Raw genomic sequence first — 27487 nt, 5'->3', positions numbered from 1 at the left:
GGGGTCCCCGCCTGGGCCTCCTCTCACTCGCTCCTGTCCACGTGCCGGGCACAGGCCCCACCACGCAGTCCCCGCGGCTCCTGGTGTGCGCTGGGGGCCGCGGGAGGGAAGTCCCGGTCCTGGGGTCTGACCCGCTGCCCCGAGCCGGCACTGGCCCGTGTGGACCCGCCCCAGCCCGGCAGCTGCTCGGCGCTGAGACGCTTGTGTCCTTTCCCTTGTGTGTCCCCTGCCACGTGTGTGGGCTCCACGGCACGTGCTACCTGGCGCCCTCCAGCCAGGCTGAGGGGAGGCTGGCTGTGCGGGTGCCCCTGCCCACTGTGGGTGCCCTGAGGGGACAGTGCGCCCAGCCGGGTCTTCCCACTGGTTCCCGTTAGCTTTTTGGTGGTGTTTCCTCTCGGTTTCTAGAAGGTGGTTTTGGGGTTTGGCTCCACTGACCGTTCTGCTTGTCCATTTATTGGCAATGGTCTTCTGCGTCCTGGCGCACCCCTGCCAGCCAGCACCCCGCATTCGTGGCCGCCGGCTATGGCTCCCTCACCCTCACCCTGATGCCACAGTACGTGGGATGGAGAGTGGCCGCCCCTCCATCATTCACCCCCAGGACAGCNCCCTCCCGGGGCCACACACAGACCTCCCTGTTCCCCTCCCTGCCCCCCGCGCCCCCTCACCTGTTCCCCTCAGTGACTCTGTTCGCACGGAGCCTGGCGGACGAGTCCCTCCCCCCCAGCCCCTCTGCACTCCTGGCGCGGACGGGCTGCGATCACCAGCCCTGAGGCGGGGGCAGGTGGCCCGGCCCTGCTGATGTTTGTTTAACTCTGTTCTTATTACGGCAGTGCTCTGAGCCGCTTCCTGCTTCCCCTGCCAGCTCGTCCTCTCCCCTGCAGCCCAGCGCTCCCCCGCCGTCACACTCCTGCCCGGGCGGGACAGACGGCCCTTCGTTCTGTGGCGCTTCTGAGATGCTCACGGGGAGCTCGTTAGGGGGGCGCGCCGGGTGCGAGGGGCTGCCGTCCGCCATCTAAACCGTGGTCAGCCGCGGCCCTGACTTACCGTGGTGGCGGGTGTGGGTGGAGGAAGGTGCTGGAGACGCGGCCAGGGACCGGGGACCTGGGAGCTGGGGAGCCGCAGGGCGTGCCTCTCTCTGGAATCTGCTCGTTGAAGTCGCTTGTTGTTCTACAGCCAGGTTCTGCCCACCTACGACAGCCTGGATGAGCCGTCGGTGAAAACCATGAGCTCTATATTTGCCTCCTCCCTCAATGTGGTCACCACCTTCTACGTCATGGTAGGAGCCCTTTCACACGCTCCCTTCGTCTCCCATGTCAGAACGGACTTGGCTCTCGACCCCTTCCTCCCCTGCCGTCCCCCCTCCCCCCCGCGACCAGGCTTGCCCTTTGCTTCTTTCCTGTCCAGACCCCCTCAGTTCAGCTCCACAGCCACCCGCAAGCCCGCTGTGCCCTGGGTGGCGCTGCTGTCTCTCCCATCCCGGGGGAGTGCGGGCACGGACTGTTCTGGATTGACCTGGCTGAGAGTCTCCTTGTACTTCTTGGAGATCTTTGCCAATCAGCTCCGGAAAGGGGTGTGTCTGTTTCCAGAGCCTGGAAAGTGTAAAATTGCAGAGGAAGAAAGTAACCTCTGATTCCAGCCCACAGGGGCCGTTACAGTTGACATTTCAGTAGATTTTTCTTCCAGGCTTCTGGGTTTTTTTTCTGGGTTTTCTTTTTTTTTAAGTGTTTTATTTATTTTTGAGAGAGAAAGAGACAGTGTGAGCAGAGGAGGGGCAGAGAGAGGGAGACACAGAATCTGAAGCAGGCTCCAGGCTCTGAGCTAGCTGTCAGCACAGAGCCCGACGCGGGGCTCGAACCCACGAACCGCGAGATCACAACCCGAGCTGAGGTCGGGCGCGTAACCGCCTGAGCCCCCGGCGCCCCTCTTCCAGGCTTCTTAATGTTCCCATTTGTTGTGTTTTTTTACGTTGCAAATAAAACTCCCAGTGCGCTGAGGTCCTAGCCTGCTTCCCTGAGCCTCGTGGCACATGGGCCTTGTAGACTGTCGTCCACGCCGTGTCCGTCCTCGGGCAAGCACGGTTTGCTCCGTGGTTCTCAGGTTTGGATTTCGCACCAGATGAAGACTGGCCGCTCTGCAGGCATGTGGGGCTTCTCGAGGCTGCCTTCTCCGTGGCAGCCTCTTCCCCGTACCTGCTGTCCCCACGGAAGCTCATGGACCTTCACCCACAACAGCCTTCCAGTTGTGGGGGCGGTTTACAAGCAGGGGTCCGGCGTGCACTGGGGGCCGTCTCCGGGGGGTGGGGGTGCAGCCACGCCTCTGCCCTCCGCCGTCGCCTTCCACAGGTCGGCTTCTTCGGCTACGTGAGCTTCACTGAGGCCACCGCGGGCAACGTGCTGATGCACTTTCCCTCCAACCTGGTGACGGAGATGATGCGAGTGGGCTTCATGATGTCAGTGGCTGTGGGCTTCCCCATGATGATCCTGCCGTGTCGACAGGCCTTGAACACGTTGCTTTTCGAGCAGCAGGTAAGGTTCTCGGGGCCCCTCGGACGGCAGTTTGCCAGGGAAACACGGCTTTCCTGGTCTCAGTCGTGTTTTCTCTTGTTGGCTTTTGCTGGTTCTTTACTTCTCTGGGTGGTGGTAGGGGAGCTTTTCCTAGTTAAAAATGGACAAGCTTCAGGACGCCCGGATGGCTTGGTTGGTTGAGTGTCTGAGTCTTGATTTCAGCTTAGGCCGCAATCCCAGGGTTGAGCCCTGCATAGGATCAAGCCCCTAAAAGAAAGTTATTTTTTATTTTTTATTCTTTAAATTTTTTAAAAATGTTTTACTTATTTTTGAGAGATAGAGAGACAGTGTGAGCAGGGTAGAGTCAGAGAGAGGGAGACACAGAATTTGAAGGTAGGTTCCAGGCTCTGAGCACAGAGCTGTCAGCACAGAGCCCGACGCGGGGCTCGAAACCATGAACTGTGAGATCACGACCTGAGCCAAAGTTGGACGCCTAACTGACTGAGCTACCCAGGCGCCTGCCCAAAAAACTTATTTTTAAGTTTGTTTATTTTGAGACAGAGAGCATAAGCAGGGGAAGGGCAGAGAGAGGGGGGGACAGAGGATCCAAAGCAGGTTCTGTACTGACAGCAGAAAGCCCGATGTGGGGCTTGAACCCACAAACCACAAGATCCTGACCTGAGCTGAAGTCAGACACTTAACCGACTGAACCACTCAGGCGCCCCAAATGTTTATTCATTTTTGAGAGAGTATGTAAGCAGGGGAGGGGTAGAGAGAGAGGGAGACAGAATCCAAAACAGGCTTCAGATTCCAAACTGTCAGCAAAGAGCCCGATGTGGGGCTTGAACTCATGAACCCGCGGATCATGACCTGAGCCGAAGTCAGACAGTAAACTGAGGGGGCAGTGTCCCTGCAGGCACCCCGGGACTTTTTTTAAAAGCCAGCTTTGGAGAAAAGAGCAGGAACAAGCGGTCTGTTCACATGGGGGCACGAAGAGTGTCCATGCAGGCAGGGCCCCGCGCTGTGACTCCCCAGCCCCACCCCTGTCATCCCCGAAACAGAGATGCAGCAGGGAACTGGGCCTTGAGCGTAACCCTTGGAGGGGGGAGGGAGAGGGAACGTGGCAGAGCCACTTTGTGACAACAGCCAGGTCAGCAGAGGGGCACTGGGGTCGGCATACGATGATCTTCATGTTGGTGGAACTTAAAGTTTCAGTGGTTGGACAGAAGCTTCCAGAAGAGCCTGAGTTTCGTTCGCTTTCATGTATGCACTCATGGCCCTGATTAGCCCTTTATGAGACATTTTCAAATGCACGGGTTGGAACTAGAAGTTTCTTTCGGCTCTCGATGCCTAGTTAAAAACAGAAGGTCCACGTGTGGCAGCTCCTGCCGCCTGGGGCACACGTCTTGGGGGTGCACAGCCTCGCAGCTGCTTTCCACGGTGGTGTCTCGGGTCTCTGGCCTGAGGTCCTGAGTCCGGTCTGCAGTGTCAGCCGGGACTCCTCGTGACCGCACAGGCCCGCGTCGAGGTCTTTTCTGGAAATTGGGTGCTTTGCAGTTCTAGTCATGGAAGGCCCTGAGCTCCCCTGGGCCGGCGTCTTCCCAGCCCACAAATGGGAACCGTGGTCAGCCCCTCCTGTGTGCCCCACACTGCTCTAGAAGCTTCATCTGGTGCACGGGCCTCGGAGGAGGAGGAGGACCTTTGGGTGTGGTGACACTGTGTCCCCTTTCCCCCACCTCGGGCTGCGTGCCCAGCGCCTGGAAGTGCGAGCGGACGGCATGGTGGCATGCGGCTGTGCCCAGAGCGTGCCCCCGGGGGCCTCCGCTCCACTCGGAGACCACCAGCCTGCGTGCGGGGCTGCGGGGCCCGTGCTGCTCCACGGGGCGCGGTTCTCAGCCTCTCCCAGGGCTGCTCTGCAGGAAAACGGGAGGATTTGCCGCTAACGTTTCGAGAAGCAGTTACAAAATTTGCTTTCCAGGCCTGATGTGAGGCGCAGCCGGGCCCTCCTGGTGCGTTGCTGGTTTGGGGTCCCGGTTCCCGTGGCACGTCTGGGGCGCACAGCCAGTGGCCTGGCACTCGCCTGCCGGCGGCCCAGGCAGAGCCCTCACCGGAGAGTGGGGGGAATCCGTCGTTTCAAAACCGTTTTGTCTTGGCTTCCTTTCACCCAGCAGAAAGATGGGACCTTTGCGGCTGGAGGCTACATGCCGCCTCTGCGGTTTAAAGTGCTCACCCTCTCAGTCGTGTTCGGGACCATGGTCGGCGGGATCATGATCCCAAACGGTAAGTGGGAGGGAGGCTGCTCCGGGGCCTGATTCCCGGCCGGCTCTCTCCTCTGCCCTGGGCGATGCTGCGAAGCAGGGACCCGGGCCTGGCGTGCGCGGTCGTTGGTGGTGCCACGGCTTCTTCCCTACCGTCGGCTCCTGATTCTGAGGACACGTTACGGCGGGTGGTGAAGGACCTGAGCGGGGTCTGAGCTGTCAAGCACGTGCTCTCTGACATACAGAGCGTCCTGTCATCGGGCACCTGGTGCGGCCCACAGGTCCCCCCCTGGGTACCCAGCCAGGTGCCCGTGTCCATCCGCCCACGCATCCTGGCTTCTCCACGTGCCCTGGCACCCGTGCTGCCCCGTCCCTCGCCACACGGGGTGGAGGGGGTGGCGATCTAAGATGAGCTTCCCGAGGAGTCCCCGCTGCACACCCACGCGCTCTGTGAGAGGCCAGGGTGGTGCCCTCGGGGCTCGGTTTGTGCCAGGCCCAACAGGAAGACACTGCACAGTGAAGGGAGGGAGCCATGTGGACCCATTTCACTGGCCAGGAAACTGAGGTGTGGAGAGCATGGGGCTTGCCCGAGACTCCATAGCCAGGAAGGTGCGGCCTCTGGTTCTCCCAGGGCTGCTGACCACGCTGTGGCCCGTGTGTGGTCTCAGACCGGGTCCCTTTCAGTGTGCCTGCGGACACAGGAGGCCGCGCCTCCGCTCCCACGGGTGTCCTGGGGGCACGTGTGGAGGGGCCTCGTGGCAAGGATGGCTTGCGCCCCTGGGCTCCCTTGCCGGCGCCCCTGGCCCTCACGCCTTCCTGTGGCTTCTCGTTCCCAGTGGAGACCATCCTGGGCCTCACGGGCGCCACGATGGGAAGCCTCATCTGCTTCGTCTGCCCGGCTCTGATCTATAAGAAAATCCACAAGAACGCCCTTTCCTCCCAGGTGAGTGCGGCTCGGCCCACGGGGTCGGTCAGGGCTGAGTGGGGCTGAGAAGGCAGGAGCTTCTCGGGAGGCGACATGCCTGGGCCAGCGGTACAGGGGGTGCAGGGTGAGGCTGCGCCACTGCCACGGGCCCGTGGGGGCTCCCGGGGCCCCGGTGGGGGGGGTGGGCATCACACCAGCTTACTTAGCAGAGTGCTGGGTACTACACCGCTTCTGTCCGGACGTGTTTTCTGGATGGTGAGTGGGGCTTCTGTGAGTGTGTGTGCGCTGCACGCTCCGTGCCCCCCTGCCCCTGGGCCGCGGCGCCCCAGCTGTCTCCCCGGACTGTGTGATGGGCCCCCCTCAGCAGCGCTGTGCCACATGGAGGCAACCGTGACCAGTGTGTGCGTGCATGAGTGCTGGGATAGACTGGCCCCTTGCCCGCCCTGTAGGGGCTTGTTGAGCTCTTTCTCTCCGGTGTGGTTTGGGGACTCTTTTAGGAGTACTGTGTGGTCTGCATACAGCAGAGCACCCACTTCTTGGCGCACAGCCTGACCCCTTGCTAAGTGAGCCCAGCCACAGAGCCACTGTCCACGGCAGGTTTAGAACATTCCAGCACTTGAAGGTTCCCGGGGTGCCCCACAGTCTTTCTCCTCCAAAGGTTACCGCTCGTCTGTCTTCTAATCTCTTGGGAGAATCTTGTCTGTCTTCAAGTTGGTGTAAACGGAGCCGAACTATGCGGGTTTGTGTCCGACTGGCCTCGTACCCACGCGTCACGTGTGCGGCCGGCCGTGTCGCTGCGGGGTCGGGCGGCTTGTGTGGTTTCCCCCGGGCAGACAGTGGGGCCTCCACGCAACTCTCCTGTGACGTGTGTGCCTGTGTCGGTGACTCACTGGGGCAGGGTTATCCCGTCGTCGGCTCGCGTCTCTCGAGCTTCAGCAGGATTTGCCAGGCTCCCGCCGGCTTTCCGACAGCGGCGTGTTGGCCCCGTGTTAGAATTCCTGTCGCCTTTCCCTCCGCCGCCCCACTCACAGGTACCAGTCCTTCCAAGGGCTGTGCGGTGGTACCGCGTTCGGGTTTGAATCTGCAGCGCCCGGGTGGCCGGTGACGCCGAGTGCCCTTCCGTGTGCACCTCCGCCGCGTGAGCCTCTGTGACTGCCTCTCCCGTCTTGCCCCATTTCGTCAACTGGGTTGTCTTTTTCTCTCTTTTTTTTAAATATTCTTTTTTTTTTTTTCAAATTTTAATTTAGTTTATTTTAGAGAGAGAGAGAGAGAGCGTGCACACGGGCAGAGAGAAGGAGAGTGCAGAGCCGGGAGCGAGGCTGGAGCTCACAAACGGTGAGTTCGTGACCTGAACTGAAGTTGGGTGCTTAACTGACTGAGCCATCCAGGCGTGCTGTCTTTTTCTTAATGATTTTGTGGAAGTTTTTAGAAGATTCCAAATCTAAATCTTTTTTCAGAAGCACCTATTGCAAATGTTTTTTTCATTCTTAGCTCCTTTTTGACTTTCTTCATGATACCTTTTGACCAACAGCTGTTCTTAATTTTAGTGTACTTCAGTTTGTCACCCTTTTGCTCGGTGCTTTTCATGTGCTGTTTAAGAAATGTTTGCCCTCTACAAGGTCCTGCAGATCGCCTCCCATGTTCTATTCTGGAAGCTTCTATCGTTCACATGGAGATGCACACTCCGTCTGGAACAGACAGGGAGGTAGGGTGAGGGCTCCTAGGTGATTGCACCCTCTTTCCCCACCACTGAGGTGGCAGTGCTGTCACCGGTCACCTGTGCCCTCGGGGGACTGCCTGGGACTCCTCTGTGGCTGGTCTCTCGGGCTCTCCTTGCGCTCCCGCAGCCCTGCTCCGAGCCCGGGGGCTTTACCGTGAGTCTGCACGTCAGGCAGTAGGAGCCCTCCACCTTCATTCTTCTACAAGGGGGTCTGTCCCCTTGCTGGCCCTTTGCCTTTCCAGCTGTCTCTGTGTCATCTGTTAGCCGCACCCCACCAGCACAGCCATGTTGGATTTTGACGGGGTTGCACCAACCGTAGCTGGAAGATCCCATACCACCCTTCAAGTCACAGCATTTCCTCATTTTCATTATGTCTTCTTTGCCCGTGGTTTCTTTTTAGATCTCCAGACTTTTGGGGATCTCCTAGTAGCCTCTTGTACTGATTATAAGCACGATCCTCTTGTGGTTGGAGAATATATGCTGAAGAACTTGAATTCTGGTCCTTTGACATTTTTGAGACTTGCTTTGTGTCCTAGCACATGGTCTTCTCTGCTGGGTGCTTGGTGGGGTATGTCTGGTTAGATCAAGTTTACTAACTGCAATTTTCAGGTTTTACGTGTTCTTGTTCTTTTTTTAAATCTTGTTTATCAGTTATGGGAAAGATCTGACAAGTTACCATATAATTGTAGATTTGTTTATTTTTCCTTTTAGTTGTATCAGTCTTTGCTTTTTAATTTGACGTTATGTTTTTAGGAGCATATAGTTTTAGGATGGTTATTGTTAAACTAACCCTTTTCGGGGCACTTGGGGGGCTCCGAAACCCTGGTTGAGCAACCAGCTTTGGCTCGGGTCATGATCTCATGGTTCATGAGTTCAAGCCCCACATCGGGCTCTCTGCTGTCAGCACAGAGCCCATTTTGGATCCTCTGAGCCCCTCTCTCTTTGCCCCTTTCCTGCTTGTGCTCTCTCAAAAATAAATGAAAATTAAAAAAAAAATTTTTTTTTAACCCATCTAACCTTTTTTCCTGTAAAATGTTCCTCTTTATCTTTGGGAATGCTTCTGTCCTGATAGTTGTGCTTGTCTGATACAGTGTGACTAACTCAACTTTGGTTTGGATTTATGTTTACACAATACAGTTTTTTATCCTTTTTTGATCTCTCTATGCTTTTTATATTTATAGTATGTCTTAGATCACAGCATGTAGTTGGCTTTTGTGTGTTTTGTTTTTATCCAGTTTGTTAATAAGAGTATTTAAGATTTTAAAAAAAGACTACGATTTTTTAATACTGAATATAATTACCGATTTTGGGGGGATTAAAACTTCTGTCTTACTCTTTTTTATTTGTCCCGTCCTTTTTTGTTTTCTTCTTTCTTTTTTTTGGATAAGAAAGTCTTCTTGACTTTTGGATAAATCAGGCATTTCATCTTTTTATTTCTCTGCTAGCTGGAGTGGCACATTTCTGTTCCAAGTCAGTTTAATATGGACCCTTGGTATATTAGAGTTGACTAGAAGTTATTTTTACCATTTCCCAGACAAGTATCTCATGATATTTTGCCTCCATTTACCCTCCTTTGGCCTTTGGTGCTGTTGTCTTTGTTTGTTTTAATTTTAAAACTTCTTTTTTTATGTGTGTTTTAATTTTACATATATATTAAACATCACAAGATCTTACCGTTACTGTTTTAAGCCGTCGGTCTTTATTTATATCGATCCTTTGCAGCCTCTTGGTTTTCTGTCGCTTGGTCCTGCCTTCTGGTGTGCTTGGTCGTTTGTGTTTGAGAAGTGGTAGATGGTGCCGTCTTCAGCAGACGGAGGAGGGGCAGGAGGCCGTGCTGCGCGGAGGTGAGGCTGTTTCTGCTTTGCCTCACTCCTAGGGCACAGCCCTCGCACTCGCAGGGCCTTGACTCAGTGTGTCGCCCTCGCGTTGCTAACTTCTGCACTTGGCTCCGGTTTTCTTGGCAGGTGCCCCGTGCGCCTCTCTGCGTAGCTGGCAGCTGGCACGTGCCTCGGCAAGAACTGCACACAGGGTGTGGGTGCCCTTCTCCAAGGACGGTGGCCGCTCGAGTTCTGGCTGCCGGGAGCCCTCACCCCTAACCCCTGGCGCCCGCCCCACGAGTCGTGCCAGCTGCAGGCTGCCGCCTTACCTGGAGCTCAGCACCACGGACGGAGGGGGGGCCTGAGCCTCCGTGCCAGCCTCCGTCCTCACCGGCAGTCTCGGTGGCCAAGGTTGCCTGCCGGTGGCTTCAGCTGTGCCATTTGAGTGAGCTTTGGGAATGGACCAGCCTGCGGCCGCCAGATTGCACGTGTTTTCCCTCCGTCAAGTCCCAGAGTTTTAGCCCCTCAGACTCTTGGGAAGGATAAGTCCTTGTTAGAAAGGCTCACGTCTCCAGTGAGGTTTTTAAAAATTCTTTTCCTCAATTTTAGTAGTTTCATGATTTCATTTTATTCACTTTGAGTCTTTGACCATCTGTGTCTTATTTTGGGGTGAGAAGCCAAGTAGACTCCTGAGCTGCGGCTCTGTCCCCGACGTGCGGCGTTACTGCCCCCGTGTGTAGACGCATGTGTGTGGGCCTGGAGTGGGGCTTGTGTTCGGAGGCCCCGCTGGCCTCCCGGTCGTGCAGCCGTCCCCACTGCTCCCTGCCGTGGCCCGAGGTCGCGCAGGGGCCCCACACTGTGACGCGTTGCCCTGGAGACATTTTTTTAAACTGGGAGCCAACTATTTTTTTTAAGTATATTTATTTTTAGTAATCCTGAACCCAGCATGGGGCTTGAACTCACGACTCTGAGATCGAGAGTCGCATCCCCCCCCAGCAGCACCCTGGCCCCCTGACTGAGCCAGCCAGGCGCCCTGCTCGGGAAGCGTTTGAATTCTGATCCCTCTTCCTCACTTTTATTAATGACATTTCTGGATGTGCTCGCCTGGTCATTTTGCAAAGAACGTTCGAATTAGCTGATCTGACTCTTAACAAAACTAAATCCAGCGTTTTGTTGTTTGGTCTGATTGGAATGCACTGAAGCTGTGGATTAATTTAGAAAGTGCTGTGTTTCCGCCCTCGCCGGTCTGCAGGGTGAACAGAGCAGCCTTCCCGTGGGTCGTAGCCGTGGTGTCCGGCCCGCCTCTCCCAGCCTGTCCCCTGCGTCGGTGACACCACGGCTGCGCTCCCGGGACCCCCTCTTCTGCCAGCTCTTCTCCCCGCTCGTGCGAGGGGCCCGTCCGCTGCACATCTTAACTCCCCCTCCTCACAGGACCGCTGGAGAGTCTCCCCCCTGCTTCCCAGCAGGTAGGGCTCCTCTTTCCTCGTGTGTGGGTCGTGTCCCTCTGGCCGTGGTGCTGGCAGTGTGAGGGGCCCCCTCGCCGTCCCTCACTCAGCGGGGACAGCTCCTGGTCTTTAACTGGCGAGCCTGGTGCTGCCTGTGGCTTCGAGGACAGACAGGGACATGCATGTTTGCACACCTCTGTGCACACCTTCGTAAGCACACACGGAATCGTGGCACAGAAGCATCTCTCTGTGTGCTTTACTATGTTTTTTTTTTTAATGTTTATTTTTNTGTTTCAGTCTGTGACTCCCTCTCTCTCTGACCCTCCCCTGCTCACGCTGTCTCTCTCTCTCTCCTAGAAATAAATCATAAAAAAAAAAAATTATTTATTTTTGAGAGAAAGAGCGCAAGTGAGCAAATGGGGGAAGGTATGGCTTTTTAAACCTAGAAAGCATGTTAATTGCCTTAACCGTTAGTGGAGAAGGTGGTTAAGTTTCTCCCTGTGCTCAGTGCCCTGCTGGGTTNCTCTGACCCTCCCCTGCTCACGCTGTCTCTCTCTCTCTCCTAGAAATAAATTATAAAAAAAAAAAAAATTATTTATTTTTGAGAGAAAGAGCGCGAGTGAGCAAATGGGGGAAGGTATGGCTTTTTAAACCTAGAAAGCACGTTAATTGCCTTAACCGTTAGTGGAGAAAGTGGTTAAGTTTCTCCCTGTGCTCAGTGCCCTGCTGGGTCGTGTCACAGTCGGTTCTGGAACAGACCGTCTGACTGGTGTGCCGCTCACACGTGCTGCCGCTTTTCATTTGTGTTTTGTCTCCAAACATGTAGCTTCAATGTTTTGAGGAAAACGAATCTCCCAGGGGACACACTTGGAACTGTGGCTGGAGTTTGGTGCTCAGAGACCTGGGGTCGGAGGGCGCCTGCTTGGCTGCTGTCTCCTCTCTGTCCCGGGAGCCCCCGAGAAAGGCACAGACTCGGCCTCAGGCCCGTCTGAGTGCTCCTTGACACGACACGCTTGTCCCTGGACACAGGCCTAGATGAGAGCTGCACGAGGGGCGCCTGGGTGCCGGGCGTGTGGGGCGGGGCTGCGGGCAGTCTCAGAAGAAGGGGTGCCCTGAGAAACATTCTGGAAGGAGGAGCAAGGACTGTGGAAACACCATGAGCCCTTAGTGAATCGAAAAGGAACGTTATCTGCCGTCGTAAGTTTATTCCTTATCTTGAGAATCTGAGAAATTAGAGTGTCCGGTCCTGACCTTGGTGGAGGGTTCTGGAATCGGCGTGCTGCGGCCTGGAGGCCAGCAGGGGGAGCAGGAGCCACCGGAGGCGCCCCCAGAAGAGAGCAGAGCGCAGCGGCCCCCTGGTGGTGCCGTTCCCCCGGGCGCCCAGCGGGCAGCTCCGCCCGGGCAGGCCCCGAAGGTCGGCCTGTGCTCCGAGGGGCGTGAGTAAGGAAGTAGATGCCCACCGAGTCTTGGATTCAAGTCAGCCACCCCAGGTCGCCGCTGTCTGACCTCGACCAGAGACCCTGGCTGGGATCTGGGGGCGCAGCTCCTGTCTGACGCCGGCCACGTGGACCCGGGGACCAGAACCGGGGCGCGTGGCTGCGGGGCGGCCCGGGCCCCTGCCTCCAGGTGTGCCTCCCGGTGTGCCTCTCGGGGTGCAGAGCTGGAGCCTGCGTGCTGGTCACGTAGGCTTCGTGTAAGAAGGGAAAGTGGAACTTCTCCCCGCGCCCCTACGTGCTTTTCTCCTTTTGGGTCCGGGACCTCAGCAGGGCTGGAGGCCACAGCTCACGGGCTTGAGGGGTGCTCCGGGGCCTCGGGTCACGTGCGGCCCCCAGGCCAAGCCCCTGGTGTCGCCAGGCCCGGGCTGAGCCCTCGGAATGTATTGTGTCTGTCCTCCCGCTGGGCCTGCAGGGGCTGTGAGGTCGGAAGGCTGGCACGCCGGGCGCACCCGTCAGCCTCGTCCTGTTGGCCTGACACAGAGCAAGACCCGGATGGGGCTGGGCTTGGGCTTCTGGGGTGAGGCTGAGCTCCAGGGACCAGAACTCCCTACTCGCATCCTGAGGCCACGCACCCCTACACCCCTGCGCCCCGGGCTGGCTCCACTTGCGCGCCCTATCTCTCCGCTGCTGGCCCGGGGGCCACAGAGCTCGGCTCCTTCCCCCCGGGGCAGGGCCCCTCATCCGGGACTTTAGAGAAGCCGCCATCGTTCCTGTTTGACGTTCCGCTCCCGGCCTCCAAACTTCAACAGCAGAGCGGAGGCTCCGGGAGCCCCAGCCTCTCGCAGGAGCCCGGGGCCTCGTAGAGCTCCGGTCTGTGCTCAGGGGCCCTGCACGTACTTGTCACGGCCGCCGCAGGGGACTTGCACGGCACCTGCGCCCTTTCCTGGTGCGCGGCCCCCCTGGGGTGCCCTTTCCTGGGTGGGGCCGGGTTCCCGCTGCTTCCCTGGCTCCGGCGGGCTCCTGCCTCCCTTGCGCCTGCTCGCAGTCGGCAGCCTGGTCCCTGTGTGAGGCCTCACCCCACAGACCGGCACTGGCCCCGTGTCCTCACTGGCACCTGGATGCCATGAACCTCACGGCTGCCCCAAAGTGGGAGCGGCTCTGGCTTCGCTGCCCCGGGGCTTCCGTGTGCCGGTGGCGTTTCTTCAGAGGACAGGTGAAGGTGGCTGGGACATGTGGCCGTTGCAGAGTCCCCGCTGTTCACGCCACGGACAGCGGTCAGGGGCAAGGGCCCCGTGGGGCCCAGGGCTGGTGTGCAAACCAGGTGTGTCAGGAGGCGGGTGGGGTCTCAGCAGAGGGGGTGCAGGGTCTGCCGAGGGCAGAACGCGGGGTGTCCCGGTGGGTGGCCGGGGCAGGCGTGTGCTTGGGGCCCGGTAGAGCTGGGCTCGTGCTCCGGAAGCCCCGGGCTCCATGCAGGCCTCTCTCCTTCATAAAGCGACCTTAAGTTAAGGCCCGGTCAGTCTTTTTTGGGAAGCTCGGGTATCTCCCAGTGCTGATGGAGTTCACGTTTTTTATTTTTATCTTCTATTTTTTTTTATTAAAAAATTGTTTTTAAATGTGTGTTTATTTTTGAGAGAGAGACAGAGTGCGAGTGGGGGGAGGGAAGACAGAGGGGGACACGGAATCTGAAGCAGCTCCAGGCTCCAAGCTGTCAGCACAGAGCCCGACGCAGGGCTTGAACTCATGGACCATGAGATCATGACCTGAGTCCAAGTTGGAAGCTTAACCGACTGAGCCACTCAGGCGCCCTACGTTTTTTATTTTGTGTGTGATATTTTTCTTTTAAGCCCAGAAAGCAAAGTGTTACACTAAGTCATTCTAAGTCATGGGCGAAATGACCTCGGTAATCTCAGGACACCGTCTTTGCCCCATGAATCTTCTCTCCCTGGAAAGATGTCGTGTGCTAAAGCTAGGCACAGTCACACTTCTAGAAAAATAACGAGTGGGGGGGAGGGCGAGGTCACTGTCAGGCACTCGACCTCACGCTGCATGTTGTAGGGTCTGCAGACGGCTGCTCCGACCTCCCAAATCCTGCGCGTCCCTCGGGGGGGCCACCTGACCGCGGCAGGCGGTGGGGGTCACTGCCGGGGGCTCCGGGAACCCGTAGGCCTCCCTGAACTGTAGCTGACCCCGGGAGCGTGACCTGCCCTTGGCCTCTGTGAGCACCGACCCAGCACGGTGTTTGGGGCGGCAGTGCAGAAACGGGCCTGTCCTGGGGGCCCCCCCATCGCTCTTGCGCACCCTTGTGAGTGGGGGGCCTTGCCCCCTGCGAACGCCCCTTCTCCAGCCGTGTTGGACCCGAACGGATACATTTTAAAGTCAACGTGCCCTTCGGGAAAAGGTACCGTGTTCTGGCTCTGGAGCGCGTGCAGGTGAGCGGCAGGGTGTTCCTGGCTCCCGGGGCAGGTGGCCTCTCGGGCTCCTCCCCCCAGGCTCCAGGCCGGGCTTCCTGCCCCCCGGGGAGAGCCTGGCGGCCGCGCTTGGGCAAGGCAGGACCAGCAGCAGCGGCGGCAGCGCGGACAGCGCTGGTCACATGTGTGCGCGTCTCAGAATAGGAGCCTGGGGAGGAGACGGCCTTCCGCGGGGTGGGGTTGGTTGCGCTGGTTCCTGAGGGCAGCGTTTGTGATGAGCCGCGGCTCCTTCATGGGAGGGACGGGCTCGGGGACGGGGCGCCTCCGCACGGCTCCCTGGGCGGCCCCGAGGGGCACCCTGCTCTGAAGGGGACGCGGAGCCACCGCCTCCACGGCTCCCTCTCGCCTGTGCCAGCGGCTCTGGGCACGCCCAGCTTAGCGGGTGACGCTGGAGGCGGGTGACCACACGCGGACGGCGTGGAGCCAGGCACCCAGGGGCCCGGGCCCTCTGCACGGTTGTTGGGTNTGCCCTCAGGCAGCCCCCGGCCCACCCTCCCCGCACTGCCGACGTGGCTCAAGCCGGTTTAGCCATGATTCAGTCACGTTCACCGGTGAGGAGCCGCCGTCTTCTAGCGGCCAGCATGAGTGTCAGGCAGGCTAGCAGGACCGTGGCCCGTGTGTCCTGTGCCCGCCGGCCCCCCTTGCCATGTGCTGTGCCCGACACCCCCCACCTCCGCGCGGGGCAGGGCTGCAGGGACAGCCTGACCCCTTTTGCTCACGGGTCTTCGTCTCTGTCCAGGTGGTGCTCTGGGTCGGCCTGGGCGTCCTGGTGGTCAGCACGCACACTACGCTGTCCGTGAGCGAGGAGGCTCCTGTGGACGTGGCCGAGGAGGCCCTGGCCGGCCGGCTTGAAGAGGCCAAGGGCGTCATAAAGGCAGAGGCGGCCCGGCTCCCAGGTACGCACACGGCCCCGCAGCCCCCCCGGGGCACCCCAGCGGCATCACCTCAGGGTCGTGGTGCGCAGAAGGTTCTGTCCAGGCTCTCTCACCTGCCCCTGTCCTGCCGGGGTGATGCAAGGGGCAGGGACCTCCAGGGTGGGGTGCGGCCACTTGCATGCCAGGGGCCAGACAGCAGACAGGGCTGAGGTCTCCCTCCCGCCGTGCGGTGCGCTAACAGGTAAGCGGATGAGTGGGTGTTACCACATTTGCGTGTTCGGTTGTGAGTTTGTGGGGTTCGAGCCAGGTTTTGCCCAAAGTCAGCAATGCCGCTTGGATTTGTTTGATGTCCCGTGCTGCTCTCAGGCCACCCACCCGTCGATGGGCGATGACCCACGCGGCCTCCTATGTGGCTCTGTCACCCCACCGGTGGCTGTGCCTATTGAGGTGCAGGGTGGTGTCTGAGCATGACTTTCCGGGGTACAAAAGGGGCTCCGTTGCGTCCAGAGTTGGTTTCAAGAGAAGACGTTTCTTTGAGCCTGTGGCCCTCTCTCAGGCAGAGCTGGGAGGGCCTCCTCCCTGTGGCCCCTCACCCCCCGCGGCTCTGCGTGGCCTCAGGCTGGGCGCTGGGCGGGTGTGCTTTTGGTAGCCTTCACTCCGGGGGGCTCCGCTCCGACGACGGTGGCGTGTGTTTGCACTAAGAGTACAGTGTTCAGCTCTGACTCCCCTCCCCCTGCAAAGAGACCCCCACTTGGATTGAGATTTGCCAGACGGCCTGCCCGGCATGCCCCTCGGGAGGAGGCCCCTCTTGGGGAGGCTGTTTGCTCGTGAGTTTCAGGTGTCTGTTGGCGGTCACAGCTAAGGGGCGCGTGCCCTAGTGAGAGGCCCAGTCTGCCCACCTGCCGTGATTGACCGAAGAAAAGGCCCCAAAGGGCTGGCAAGAGAGTTGAACGTGCCTGGTCTCGCCGGGGCTTGGTCTGCCAGCGGTGGGAGGCACACGGCCCTTGGATTTGTTGCCGCGTCTGTCTCTGGGCTCCGACTTGGAGAGCCCTGGCTGCGGCCGGGCACCCCACAAACTCCGCTGTGGGGGACAGTCCGTCCTGGGGCTCGGAGCAGCGGTCTGTGCTCTCTTCTATCTTCATGGGATGGTGAAGGCCGGCAAAGATTCCCCTTCTGGGTCCCCACGGAGAGGACCCCGGAGAATGGCGGCATTTACCGAAGAAACAAGTCCGGGTGGTCGGGTGCTGCCTGCGGGTCCCACGTTGCCTTGCACAGCTGGGGCAGTGTGGATGGAGAAAGTCCACTGGAAGAGGGAGGTGGGTGGCCTGCACCTGCTGGGTCCCTCACCGCCAGGCACCGTGTGTGCTTTGGGGATGACCGTGGCACCAGTGTCCCCATCTCAGCTGGCTGTGGGTTTTCCGGCATCAGTCAGCACCTGGCCGCCTGTCCCCGTGGCCGGCGCAGTCCACAGCCTGTGTCGGCAGCCGCGTCCCGTCTTGGAGGCGGGCTGTGGGCTGCCGGCTCACCTGGCGCCCGCCGAGGCCACATCTGGTTTCCATTTCTTCCACGAGGCCGTAACCAAACACATGGCCCCTCTTGGAACCACATGCCGTTTGTTTTTAGCGCGTTCTCCGTTTTTCTCGCCCCTGGCCTCCCCCGTAATTGATGGGCTGCCTCGTTGCGGCAGAGCGGGGACCGCGGGGGCCTGCCCCATGCGCACGCCCTGCCGGACTTCTGCCCGTCAGCCGGAGGGGGGTTTTATTGGTTTCTTTGATGTTGCAGAGGCCAGAACGGTGCTGGCTTTCCTTGGAGCCCCGAGTGGGCCCCGGGACAGATGATGGCGGTCCTGCCCTGCTGCGGACACGTGTAACCAGCACCCAGGCCCGGGCACCCCTGGGGAGCAGAGCCCCGCACGCACAGGTGTGGCGAACAGCACGAGTGTGGAGCAATGAGGTTGCTGAGGCCCGTGAGGCAATTATCCATTAAAAAGGCTAATTAGGCCATTTATCTCCTATCTGATAGCACCCGAGAGGGTCTGGCTGGGCAGGTCAGATTCTGTAACTTGTTTGGCTCCCTCCTCTGAGTGCGCCATGTCCCCTCTTCTCCTCCCGCCCCCCAGCATCCTCAGCATGTGTGTCAGAGCCCCCTGGGCACACACTGCCCCCCAGCACCCTGCGGGGCACACTGGCTTCTGCTCTGGGGGGAGGAGCAAGGAGGGCCAGGACTCGGTTTCCGGGCGCGGGCCACGCAGCGGCCATGCCTGTGGGCACAGGCAGCAGAGGGTGACCGCAGGCTCTGTACCCTCTCCCTTGAGGACTCGCCCCTGCACGCAGGCAAAAAATCGTGTACACTCTGCGACAGATCCCGGCGTACGTGAGGAGGACGTGGCCCCACGCCTGTCCACCTCTCGGTGCGGGCAGCGGGGTCCCGCCTGTGCTCTCCCGGGTCCCGGGGGCTCTCTGCCCGCCTGGTGGGACACGGCATTGGGCGGCGAGGTACCTCTGCCGGCCGGGGTTTCGGGGTGGCCCTTGGGGAGGGAGGGCACTGCCCCCCAGCGTGCGGCCCTGAGCCACCCGGACCTGCCCTCGGAGGCCCCCCACCAGCTGCTCCCCGTGGGGAGACGGGCCTGCTCCTGGGAGAACCATAACGAGTGAGGCTGGGCCCATCGTGCTCCCTGCACACTAGGAAAGGCAGGGGTGTGGCAATCACGACGCCCCTGCCGGTCAGGTCCAGGACCGTGCGGTTCGGACACGAGCACTTGCCATGCCGCTCACGGCCATGTCCAGGCAGGTGCTCCGAGGAGCTCTGGGAACCAGTCACCAGAAAGCTCCCTAAAAGCGGGCCTGGCTTTCTCAAGCGCTGTCGGGCAGCCGTTCTGGGGTCCTGGGGTCCTGTGCGAGTCCTGAATTGGGTTCCCCTCCAGTTGACAGGGACTCTGTGTCTGTGATTGGAAAGGTCCCTTTACTTCGGTGCTTGATAGTCTGAAGTGGTTACCTTCCACCCTGACCACTGGGTCCCCAGAGAGGGGCTGGTCCTTGCCGGCAATCAGTGTGTACCCCAACTCAGGACGGGGTTCTGGAGGGGAGAGCCAACAAGGGGGCACCCCCAGTCCCCGGTCCTCCAGTGCAGACCTCCTTGGGGCAGTGAGCAGGGCAGCTCTGGAGGCTGTGCCCCCCCCCCCCCCCCCCCCCCCCCCAGCCCCGCATCCCCGGTTCCAAACATGGAGCCCTGAGCACAGTTCCAGGAGCTCCTGACCGTTCAGCTCACTGAGCCAGAGTTACGGACTCGATGCCTCTGCTGGACGCTGGAAAGGAGAGTCTGACAAGTAGCCATCTGCCGGCCTGTCCGTCTTGGGGCACTCCCAGCCTGCAGTGCCGTCGGGAGGGTGTGGGGTCCCTGCCCCCAGGCGGCGCTGTCCTGAGTGTGGCAGGAGGCCGCCCGGGGCAGCTGGTCTCCACCACCGCCCTGCAGAATGAGGCACCGACACGGGATTTTCCCGGGTCGTTAGTGGTCACTGGTAACCGGGAGCCACGACGCTGAGGCTGAGTGACGCGCCCGCTGGTGAAGCCGAGGTGCCTGTCTGCTCACTGGGCCATTTCCTGTGTGTGTGGTCCCAGCGGACCAGAGGCTGCTTTCCAGTCACTGATTCCGAGGGTTCTGTGTCAGGAGGCATGGCTGGCACACTGTCCCCTACGTAGGGCCCAGTTCTAGGAGAGGAATCGCTGGTTGTTGCTGTGGATGGTGATGGTCAGGCCGGCAGCTGCAGGGGCGGGGTGCCCGCACGGGGCCCCCTGCGGCCCAGACTGCGCCAGGCCGTCCCTGCTCTCGCGGCGGACTCGCCCTTTCCCTGCTGACACAGGACCATCCATGCATGGGCCCCTGGGGGCCGGGCTAGCACGGCGGCTTTCTTTGCTCTCCCGTGTTTTTCCTTCCCTCTTGGCCTTTTTTCCTTAGCTCTGTAATCCACTGGACAGACACCTTGATTTATGGCAGTTCCTGTTTGAGCGCGGGCCCCGGGAAGGGGTTAATTGTGTGATGGAGACCAGAACATTTTCACCTGCCCAGGCGACTTCACGAGCTTACTGTTCTTGGCTGGTTGGTTCAACTGTAGAGTTTGGAGTCTGCTTCCTGCTGGCTGTTACCCGCGCCCCCACCACCTGGGAGGGCCGGGCCCTGTGCCAGTTTGGGAAGGGCGCTACCCCACGTTGCCGGCCAGCACCCAGGCGTGTGAGTGCACCTCCCTGGGCGGGCACATTGAGTCGGCCTGGGTCATTTCCTCTCCTTCAGGAGAGGCAGGGTCCCATCTGAGCCGGATTGCTGTGAGCCCACACCCCCCACCTCGCCATCTCGTGCCCCCAAGCCCTGCGCAGGCCAGTAGTACAGCTGTGCACGGAAGATGTTAGTCTCCCCTTTTCTGGGCAGCTCGTGTCTGGAGACGGGGAACAGAGGGTGAAATGGCGGGTTTTTTTTAAAGTTTCTTTTCCCAGGGTGTTTAGTTTCTGCCACATTTGCCTAACTTCTTAATGGAGGCAGTTGCCTTACAGGCTGTTTAGGCCCCGGTCTGCGGGCCCCACGGTTGCTGCGTGGGTGAGCTGTGGCCCAGGACGGCTGCGGGGGGGACGGGGCGCGGTGCTCAGGCAGGGGTGGGGTGCCGCTTCCCAGGCTCTGCATCCTGCTCTCGTCTTCCTTGGATGCTAATTGTCACTGTCCACAGTAAGATATTGACGGAATCTCACATCAGTCTCCCCCGGCATCTGCCGTTTCTGTGCCGGCTGGTAGCAAGGGGTCGAGTTGGGCAGGGTGGTTGTCCTGAGGAAAGGGGGACCCCCTGGGCGGATGCTGGCGAAGCGTGGGCTCATGCTGCCACCTGGTGGTGACAGCCAACATTACATGGAGTGTTGCTCTGTACCCAGTTAGGTGTAAATTGCATTTTGACATTTTTGTCATGAATACACATGAAAATGACCGTTTTCTGTGCTACTTAGTTGCTAATGATGGAGCAGGGAAAAGATAACCGCCTAGGCTCTGCCATTCGGCCAGGAAATGTGATTACAATCTAGGGAAAACGGCCCGGTCCCTGTGCTGATTGGCGGCGTGGCCACGTGGAGACACTGCTGTTAGCTGTGCGGTGCTTACAGGCCAGCACCCGATCGTGGACGAGGCTGAGGACGGCCGAGATAAGCCGAAGCTGCCAAATGAGAAAGATGAGATGGAGCAGGCCCAGATCAAGGGCCCTGTGAACGTGCCCCCGAGGGAAGACGCCAAGGAGAAACAGGAGGAGGTGCAGCTGCACCGCCCTGGCCAAGGTGGGCTGCGTGCGCCGGGACGGTGGGGGAGGGGCCTGCCTAATTCCGGTCCTCTCGGCCTCCCTCCTTCTTTGATTCAGATGGCTGTTCTTCCCCTGGCCACAGCAGCAGGCCCCTTTTGTAATTTCCTAGGAGTATCCGTGCTCGGGCAGAAGTCCGATCGGTCAGAGGCGGCACTTGCCAGCCGGTGTGCCGCTCTCGGGCACCAGAACTCACTTCACAGCCCCTGGGATGGAGGGCCGGGGACCCCTCCGCTGCCTGCTCCCGACACGTCTGTGTCCTTCTAGGTGTTGCGGTGCCGATGGGCGAGGCCCACCGCCACGAACCCCCTGTCCCTCATGACAAGGTGGTGGTGGATGAAGGTGAAGACCAGGAAGAACGGGAGGAGAATGAGCGTCCGTCCAAGCACGTGGATGAGAAGGCTCTGGGCGGCAAGGCTCAGATGGCACCGCCTCTGCCAGATTCGGGAAGAGAGAGACCCAGGGAGGACCAGGGCTTGGAGGCAGCAGGGGGTCTCCCTGAAGACCCCCAGAAGGTTCCAGAAGAAAATGTGCAGCCAGCCATCGAGCCTGTGAAGGAGGACCAGGGGCCAGGCGACAGGGGTCTGCATCCAGGGCCCCAGGCACTGCTCCCTGAGGGGCAGGATGCCCCGGTGGCAGACGCAGGGGAGAGAGCAGGCGGGATCCCACCCCCAGGCCTGGCTGCAGGGGCTGCGGACGAGCTGCCGGAGAAGAGTCAGCCCGGTGGGTGTCATGGGCTTGTCTTGGCAAAGTCCTCTCCCTCGCGAGGCCCCCGTGCTGTGGGCCCTGGGGGAGGCTGGGGAGGGGCAGCAGGAATGGGTCGCCCTCCCTGTGGTCCCCACGCTCCCGCTCGGCTCCCAGGATCAGCACGCAAATAAGCGTGGGGAGCAGCCCTTCCAGCAGCTGTTGAGGGAAGCGGGCGTCTGCTGGCTCGACAGCTACTGCGGTACCTGTCACACGGCTGTCTGCCGGACCACTAACTGTCAGGTGCCGTGCTGTTCCTGTGTGTCTGGGCGCACACGGGGGACGCGCCGGGAGTGCTTGACAGGTACCACGTTGTTAAGTGCCGTCTGGGCGCTGGTTAGACGGTTCTTGCATGTTAATTGGGGAAGGTAGTTAATGCTGGCTTGCTGCCACGAACCTGCGTGAATGTTGAATATGTTTTTACTACGTCCCTGGTAATCGTCAGGTCGGGTATGAACTTGCTGGCAGGGGGAGGGGCCAATTGGAGGGGGGTTTTAGGAGGCAGCTCCCCCTCCTCGTCCCTTCTCTGCCCCCTCTGCTGCCACTCCCCTCCCCACCCCCCTGCCACTTTCTTCTGAATTCTTTGCAAACCTCCAGAATCTTCATGTGTGCAGGTGGCAAGGCTCCCCTCCCGGTGAAGCTGCCCCCCGAGCCCGGGCCGCAGGCAGAGCTGCGGGAACAGAGGAACGCAGAGGGCCAGGGCGGAGGCCACGCGGGCAGCAAGCTGGAGGGTAAGGCCTTCACTTTCTTGCCGCAACCTCCCTGGGGTCCCGTGACAGCAGCGATGACAGGGAAGGAGCACAGGTGCCTATCATCCTTGGGGGGGCCTTTCGAGGCGCTCCCCCCCAGCCCATCCCCCCGCCTCGGTACTTCCTGGCATCCTCCTGAGGAAAGACTTGAACTACCCCCTCCCCACCAGCAGCTTTCTCTTGGGCCCCTCCCTGGGCACAGTTTTTATGTCTCTTTCTCCCCTTAAAAGAACATCTGTCGCCGTGTCACATGGTCTTCTGTTCCCGTTTGTAGCTCTTTGAAAGCAGCGATGTTACTTTTCCCACCTCGCATGTAGTGCTGAGTGCTGCCAGGCGTGGGCAAGTTTGTGCGCCCGGATGCTGCTTGTTTTCAGGACGTGCCTTCCCCGTGACCCAGTGGGAGGGCAGGGGGCTGTTACTGCCCCGAGCCTGGGGGCAGGATCCGTGCCGCCTGCAGGGAAGAGTGGCACCTGTCCCCAAACGGGAGCCTGTCGTACTTTTCCCCAGCGGTTCGTCTTCCTCAGAGCCTCGTGCTGGTTTGGGGGTGACCCCCTCCTAGCAGCCCCACCCCGTCGGGCACCTGCTTCTGTGGCCTGGGTGGGGCAGCCTTCCTGGCTCGTGATCTCCTGGTGACCAGGGGGTCTCTGTGCACATGCCCGCCTGGCTAGAACCCAGAACCCAGCCCTGGCACCACCGACTCTGTCTGAGGCGTGGCCCCAGCGTGTCCGGGGTCTGCGTGGGGATCTCTGCGGAGCCACGCGGGGGCAGCTCCTGGGGATGGACGCCCGCTGCCCCCGCCCCCCAGCTGCCTCCCTGCGGGTCCTGCGGGGTGAGCCAGCCCGAAGCTTGGGCCTGGGAGTGTCCCAGCCAGGGGCCACGGGGGGCCTGGGGTGTGGAGGCGCGTAGCCCGTTCATACTTGCCTCTTCGTCCTTGGTTTCAGTCTCCTTGTGTTTAGATTCTAGTCCTTACGATCTGTTGCCTAAACCTGTCTGATTCTTTCGATTTTTTTTTCTTTCTGAAAAGAGAATTTTCATGGTTTCCTATTCTGCTTTTCTTCTGTACGCCTCTCAATGGGATGAACAGCTGAAATCAAAAAGATAGTAGCAGGTAGGAATCCGGGGGGGCCGTTCCCGCAGAAAGCCTGCTTGTGGAGGGCGTTCAGGTGCGAGAACAAGATGCCACAGGCAGGCTGTCCGTAGTGGCCCCGCCGGGAGCCACACACACGGCCTGCCCCCTGGGCGTGGGCCTCCCAGCCCCTTAGTTGGGTTCCTCCTGGCACCCCAACTCATGGCTTTGCACAAACAGCCCGGTCCTAGAGGGTGGTGGGTGCGGTCTGGAAGTGCCGGCTGCTCCCAGCGTCCCCCGAGGATGAGCCCACGTGTCACTCTTGCCGTGTGCATGGCCCCGTGTTCATATATCTGCATGTCTGTTACGTCCCATCTGTGAGCCTGGTCCCAGGGGCCGGGCTCTGCCTGTGGGCACCGCCTGCCGCTACTCTGGGTCACATCTACCCTGTGTGTCGCTTCTGGCTGGACATGACACAGTGCCACCTCCCTCTTCTTCCAGCATCTGGCCAGGGCTACTCCCCCAAGGGGCCGCACAGGCTGGGGCCCGCCCCTTCAGCGCCTGCCCTGTGGACGGGCGGCGTGTGGAGCTGTCCTTGTACTGTTGACCATGACGTGGCCATGAGCCACGGGCACCCAGGGTGACAGCGAGGTCCCTGGCTCGGGTGGCTGGTCTAGAGCACCCCGTAGGGGCAGTGCTGCGCATTTCCTTCATGTAAGAGGAGGCATGGGGCCTCTCCTCGGTCTGCGGAATGTGGTCTTTCTCGGGCAGGCATCTCCGTGACCTTAGGGTGTCCACCTGGGCACCTGGGGAGCAGGGCTGCTGAGGGGCTTCGCCTTCTGTGTGGTCTGGTCTTCCCGTCCTCCCTGAGGTCTGGCCTCTGGGGAGAAGCCACTGCAGTCCCTGGAGGAGGCCAGCCCTGTGCCAAGTGGCAGCTCACAGGCCACCGCGGGGGGGACGGGCCAGCGCATCTGTGTGTGCTCAGCATGTGGGCCCTGGCCGGGGCGTCTGCTGTCACTGCTCACGGAATGTTCTTCATTCTGAACTTTCCCCCCCGACCGGCCCCACCTGCTCACATCATTACCCCCAGACTCCCATTTAGAGACACGTGTGTTGCGGAAGTTACCTAAGCCGTGGCTGTTCTCTGCGAGGAGCTGGCCCAGCACCAAAACAGCCGGACGCGGGCTCCCCTGTGCGCCAGCTGGCGGCTGCTGCGGGCACCGGGCGCTCAGACTCGGGGCCTCTTCCCGGGCCCACGTTCTGCGTCGGGGGAACAGNCCTCCGCCATTTCAGCCTGGCACCCTCCCCCCGCAGCGCCGGTCAGAGGCCGTGCCGGGAGCCCTGTGCACCGGCAGCTGGCCACTGCTTCAGCAGGTTGCCGTTCTGGTCCCTGCTGGAAGGGAAGAGAATCGTTTGCTTTTTGTTTTTTGGGTTGCTTTTTTAAAATAATTTTTTTAGTGTTTATTTTTGAGAGAGAGAGACAGAGCATAAGCAGGGGAGGGGCAGAGAGAGGGGGAGACAGCATCTGAAGCAGCTCCAGGCTCCGAGCTGTCAGCACAGAGCCAGACGCGGGGCTCAAACTCATGAACTGTGAGATCATGACCTGAGCCGAAGTCGGACGCTCAACTGACCTGAGCCACGCCACCCAGGCACCTCAAATTCTGTGTGTTTCTGAAATTCTCAGCTTGGCAGATGCTTTCTTAGAGTCCTTACCCAGCCCAGAACACCACCATCATTGCCATTGTGGCACAGAACCTTCTCTGGGGCTTCTCTCAGTCTTTATTCCCAGGGAGTGACAATCAGAGCAGCTGGGACCCTGCTGGGCATGTCTAAACCACAGGCCCACGCAAGCCAGCGCGGGGCGTGCCGGGGAGGGGAGGGCCGCACGCCATTCCAGCCTCGTCACACCAGCCCCCGGCTGGCACAGCCCCCCCCCGGCCCCCGTGCGGCAGGGGCAGCCCCTGAGCGAGCGCTCCCCCCGCAGAAGCCGGCCGGGCGGAGATGCTGGACCACGCCGTCCTGCTGCAGGTGATCAAGGAGCAGCAGGTGCAGCAGAAGCGGCTCCTGGACCAGCAGGAGAAGCTGCTCGCGGTCATTGAGGAGCAGCACAAGGAGATGCGCCAGCAGAGGCAGGACGGCGAGGAGGGCAAGTCGGGGCCGGGCCGGGAAGGGGGCTGTCCCTGAGCGCACGGGCGCGGCCGTGTGGCCGGGTCTCTGGCTCCAGGGCCCAGAGGGCAGTTGTGATTTGTGTGTCACACCACTGTGCTGGCAAGTTCTCCTTTCTGTTCCTGCGTCCGTAGCTTGTCATTTCTTTAGCTGAACTGGTGGCCTCCTTCATTTGCAGCCGAAGTGCCGCCCGAGCCCGGGGTGGCGAAGGAGCAGGAGGCTCCTGGCGAGGAGACCGTGGAGCGGCCCCCCCAGCAGCCTTTGGAACCCGCGCCCGGAGGTCCGGGGCATCCCCCTGCCCCTCCTCAGGGGCACGGCCAGCGCTCCGTGGAGGAGCCCGTGGGGGCCGCAGGCAGAGCTCCGGCGGGTCCTCCTGGCGTGGCCGACGCGGAGCCCCGGGCAGCCCTGGCTGAGCAGAGGGANAGAGGCTCCCACGAAAGGAGGAAATCCAGAAAAGAGGTGGCAGCCGCTGGTGCCGGCGTCCCGGAGGCAGATGAGCCGGAGGCAGGAGAGATGGGTGCCCCGCGTGTGAAGCCGCAGCCGGTCAGCCGCGACCAGGCGCCTGCAGGCGCGGCCAGCAAGTCTGGAGGAGCAGCCGCTGGGGCCCAGGCCGAGAGCCGGCAGCTGGAGCCCCGGGCTGTCTCTGCGCTGGGTCAGGGTGGGCAGCTGGGCGGCCACCCGGAGGCCAGAAGGGAGGCCGCCGGCGTGGACCGTGCGCCTGCTCGGGGGGAGGACGCTGCCGTCCAAGAACTTGAGCAGAGGCCAGACCCAGACCTCGGGCCCCAACCAGCCATCCCCGGGGCCGAGAAGCCAGACTACGCCAAACCCAACCGAGACCTGAAAGTGCAGGCCGGTTCTGACCTTCGGAGGAGACGGCGGGATGTGGCTCCTGGGCCAGGGGGGCCCCCGGCCACGAAGGACAGGGTCATCATCAGCTTCCACCCCCTCCCGGACGTGCAGGTCAATGATCTCCGCAGTGCCCTAGAGACCCAGCTCCACCAGGCCGCGGGGGGCGCTTTGCGGGTGGTCCATGGCCGCCAGATGAAGCAGCTGGCCGAGGGCCTGGAGGACCCCTGAGCGCCTGCTCATGGCCACTGTCCTCCTGGGTGGCTGGTGTCACCCAGCCGTGCCAGGACCACGTGGGCGCCGCGTTCCAGAGGACACACCGTGGGTGGGGGTCCACAGGGCCGCTCACTGCGGCCTCGTCCCCAGACAGCCTGTGCCTTTGCTGTCCCCCATCTTGTCCAAGTGACTGAGCTCACCGTGGCCTTGGGGAGAAAGCCACTTGCCCAGACTCGGACGCTGCCGCGTCCATCTGGGGCCTCAAGAGGCCGGCGGGGAACCGCCGCCCCGACAGGGACTCGGGGTGAGAGCCCCCAGTCCGCCAGACTCCCAGTTGCTTTACATGTTCGTTGTTCACATGATGTTGAGTGTTGTAGAAACTCCCCAATGCACACTGCCTCCACCCGGCTGCTCGGCGGACACCGCTTCGTGTCTGGGGCGCACTGGGCCCGGGGCCACCCCTGGGGTCGGAAAGCTGCCTGGGCGCACAGCCACCCCTGCCCCTTCGAGGTCTGCTCTGCGCTCCCTGCAGTTTCCCAAACCAGAAAGTTGTTTTAAGCATAACCGATAGTGTGACGTCTGGTTAGCAGAGCTGTGGCATCGAGGAGCCCGTGGCCAGGGTAGGGCTGCGACAGGCGGTCAGGGAAGAGCGCCTACTGACCAAACCTCACAGGTGACATGGGAGCCGGAGCCCACGCAGCCCCTGAGAGACCCTGTAAGCAGGCGGGGCGGCGTTTTGGGGGGTTTTGTTTTCAGGGAACAGAAAAGCCAGAGGCCGCCCCCAGAGGCTGGTCAGGGCGCAGGTGTAACTGGCACGTGCGGTGGGCCGTCCACCTTCAAGCCCAGGGCCCGCGCCAGCTCTGTCCCACGTGTGCGTGCCCCAGACCCTGCCGCCAGGGGCCCCGGTGCAGCCACTCACTGACCAC

The 27487-nt window shown here is 60.8% G+C and overlaps 1 protein-coding gene across 1 annotated transcript in view; it reads left to right on the top strand.

Annotated features, from left to right (window-relative positions):
• SLC38A10 (solute carrier family 38 member 10) overlaps positions 1-27481 on the top strand; it is a 39765-nt gene extending 12284 nt beyond the window's left edge. The window contains exons 7-17 of the mRNA XM_077755425.1: positions 1174-1276; positions 2343-2525; positions 4673-4784; positions 5599-5705; positions 15313-15469; positions 20587-20754; positions 21042-21497; positions 22133-22249; positions 23352-23375; positions 25318-25479; positions 25678-27481. Of these exons, the coding sequence (XP_077611551.1) occupies positions 1174-1276; positions 2343-2525; positions 4673-4784; positions 5599-5705; positions 15313-15469; positions 20587-20754; positions 21042-21497; positions 22133-22249; positions 23352-23375; positions 25318-25479; positions 25678-26576 (2488 nt within the window). The 3' untranslated portion in view covers positions 26577-27481. The remainder of the gene's footprint in view (positions 1-1173; positions 1277-2342; positions 2526-4672; positions 4785-5598; positions 5706-15312; positions 15470-20586; positions 20755-21041; positions 21498-22132; positions 22250-23351; positions 23376-25317; positions 25480-25677) is intronic.
• Positions 27482-27487: the final 6 nt, after the last annotated feature.

This window comes from Crocuta crocuta, unplaced genomic scaffold (genome assembly GCF_008692635.1).
Source record: "Crocuta crocuta isolate KB4526 unplaced genomic scaffold, BGI_CrCroc_1.0 scaffold50, whole genome shotgun sequence".
In the NCBI taxonomy this organism is placed as follows: Eukaryota; Metazoa; Chordata; class Mammalia; order Carnivora; family Hyaenidae; genus Crocuta; species Crocuta crocuta.
Note: the sequence above shows the minus strand (reverse complement) of the source record. Positions and strands in the feature narration are given on the sequence as shown.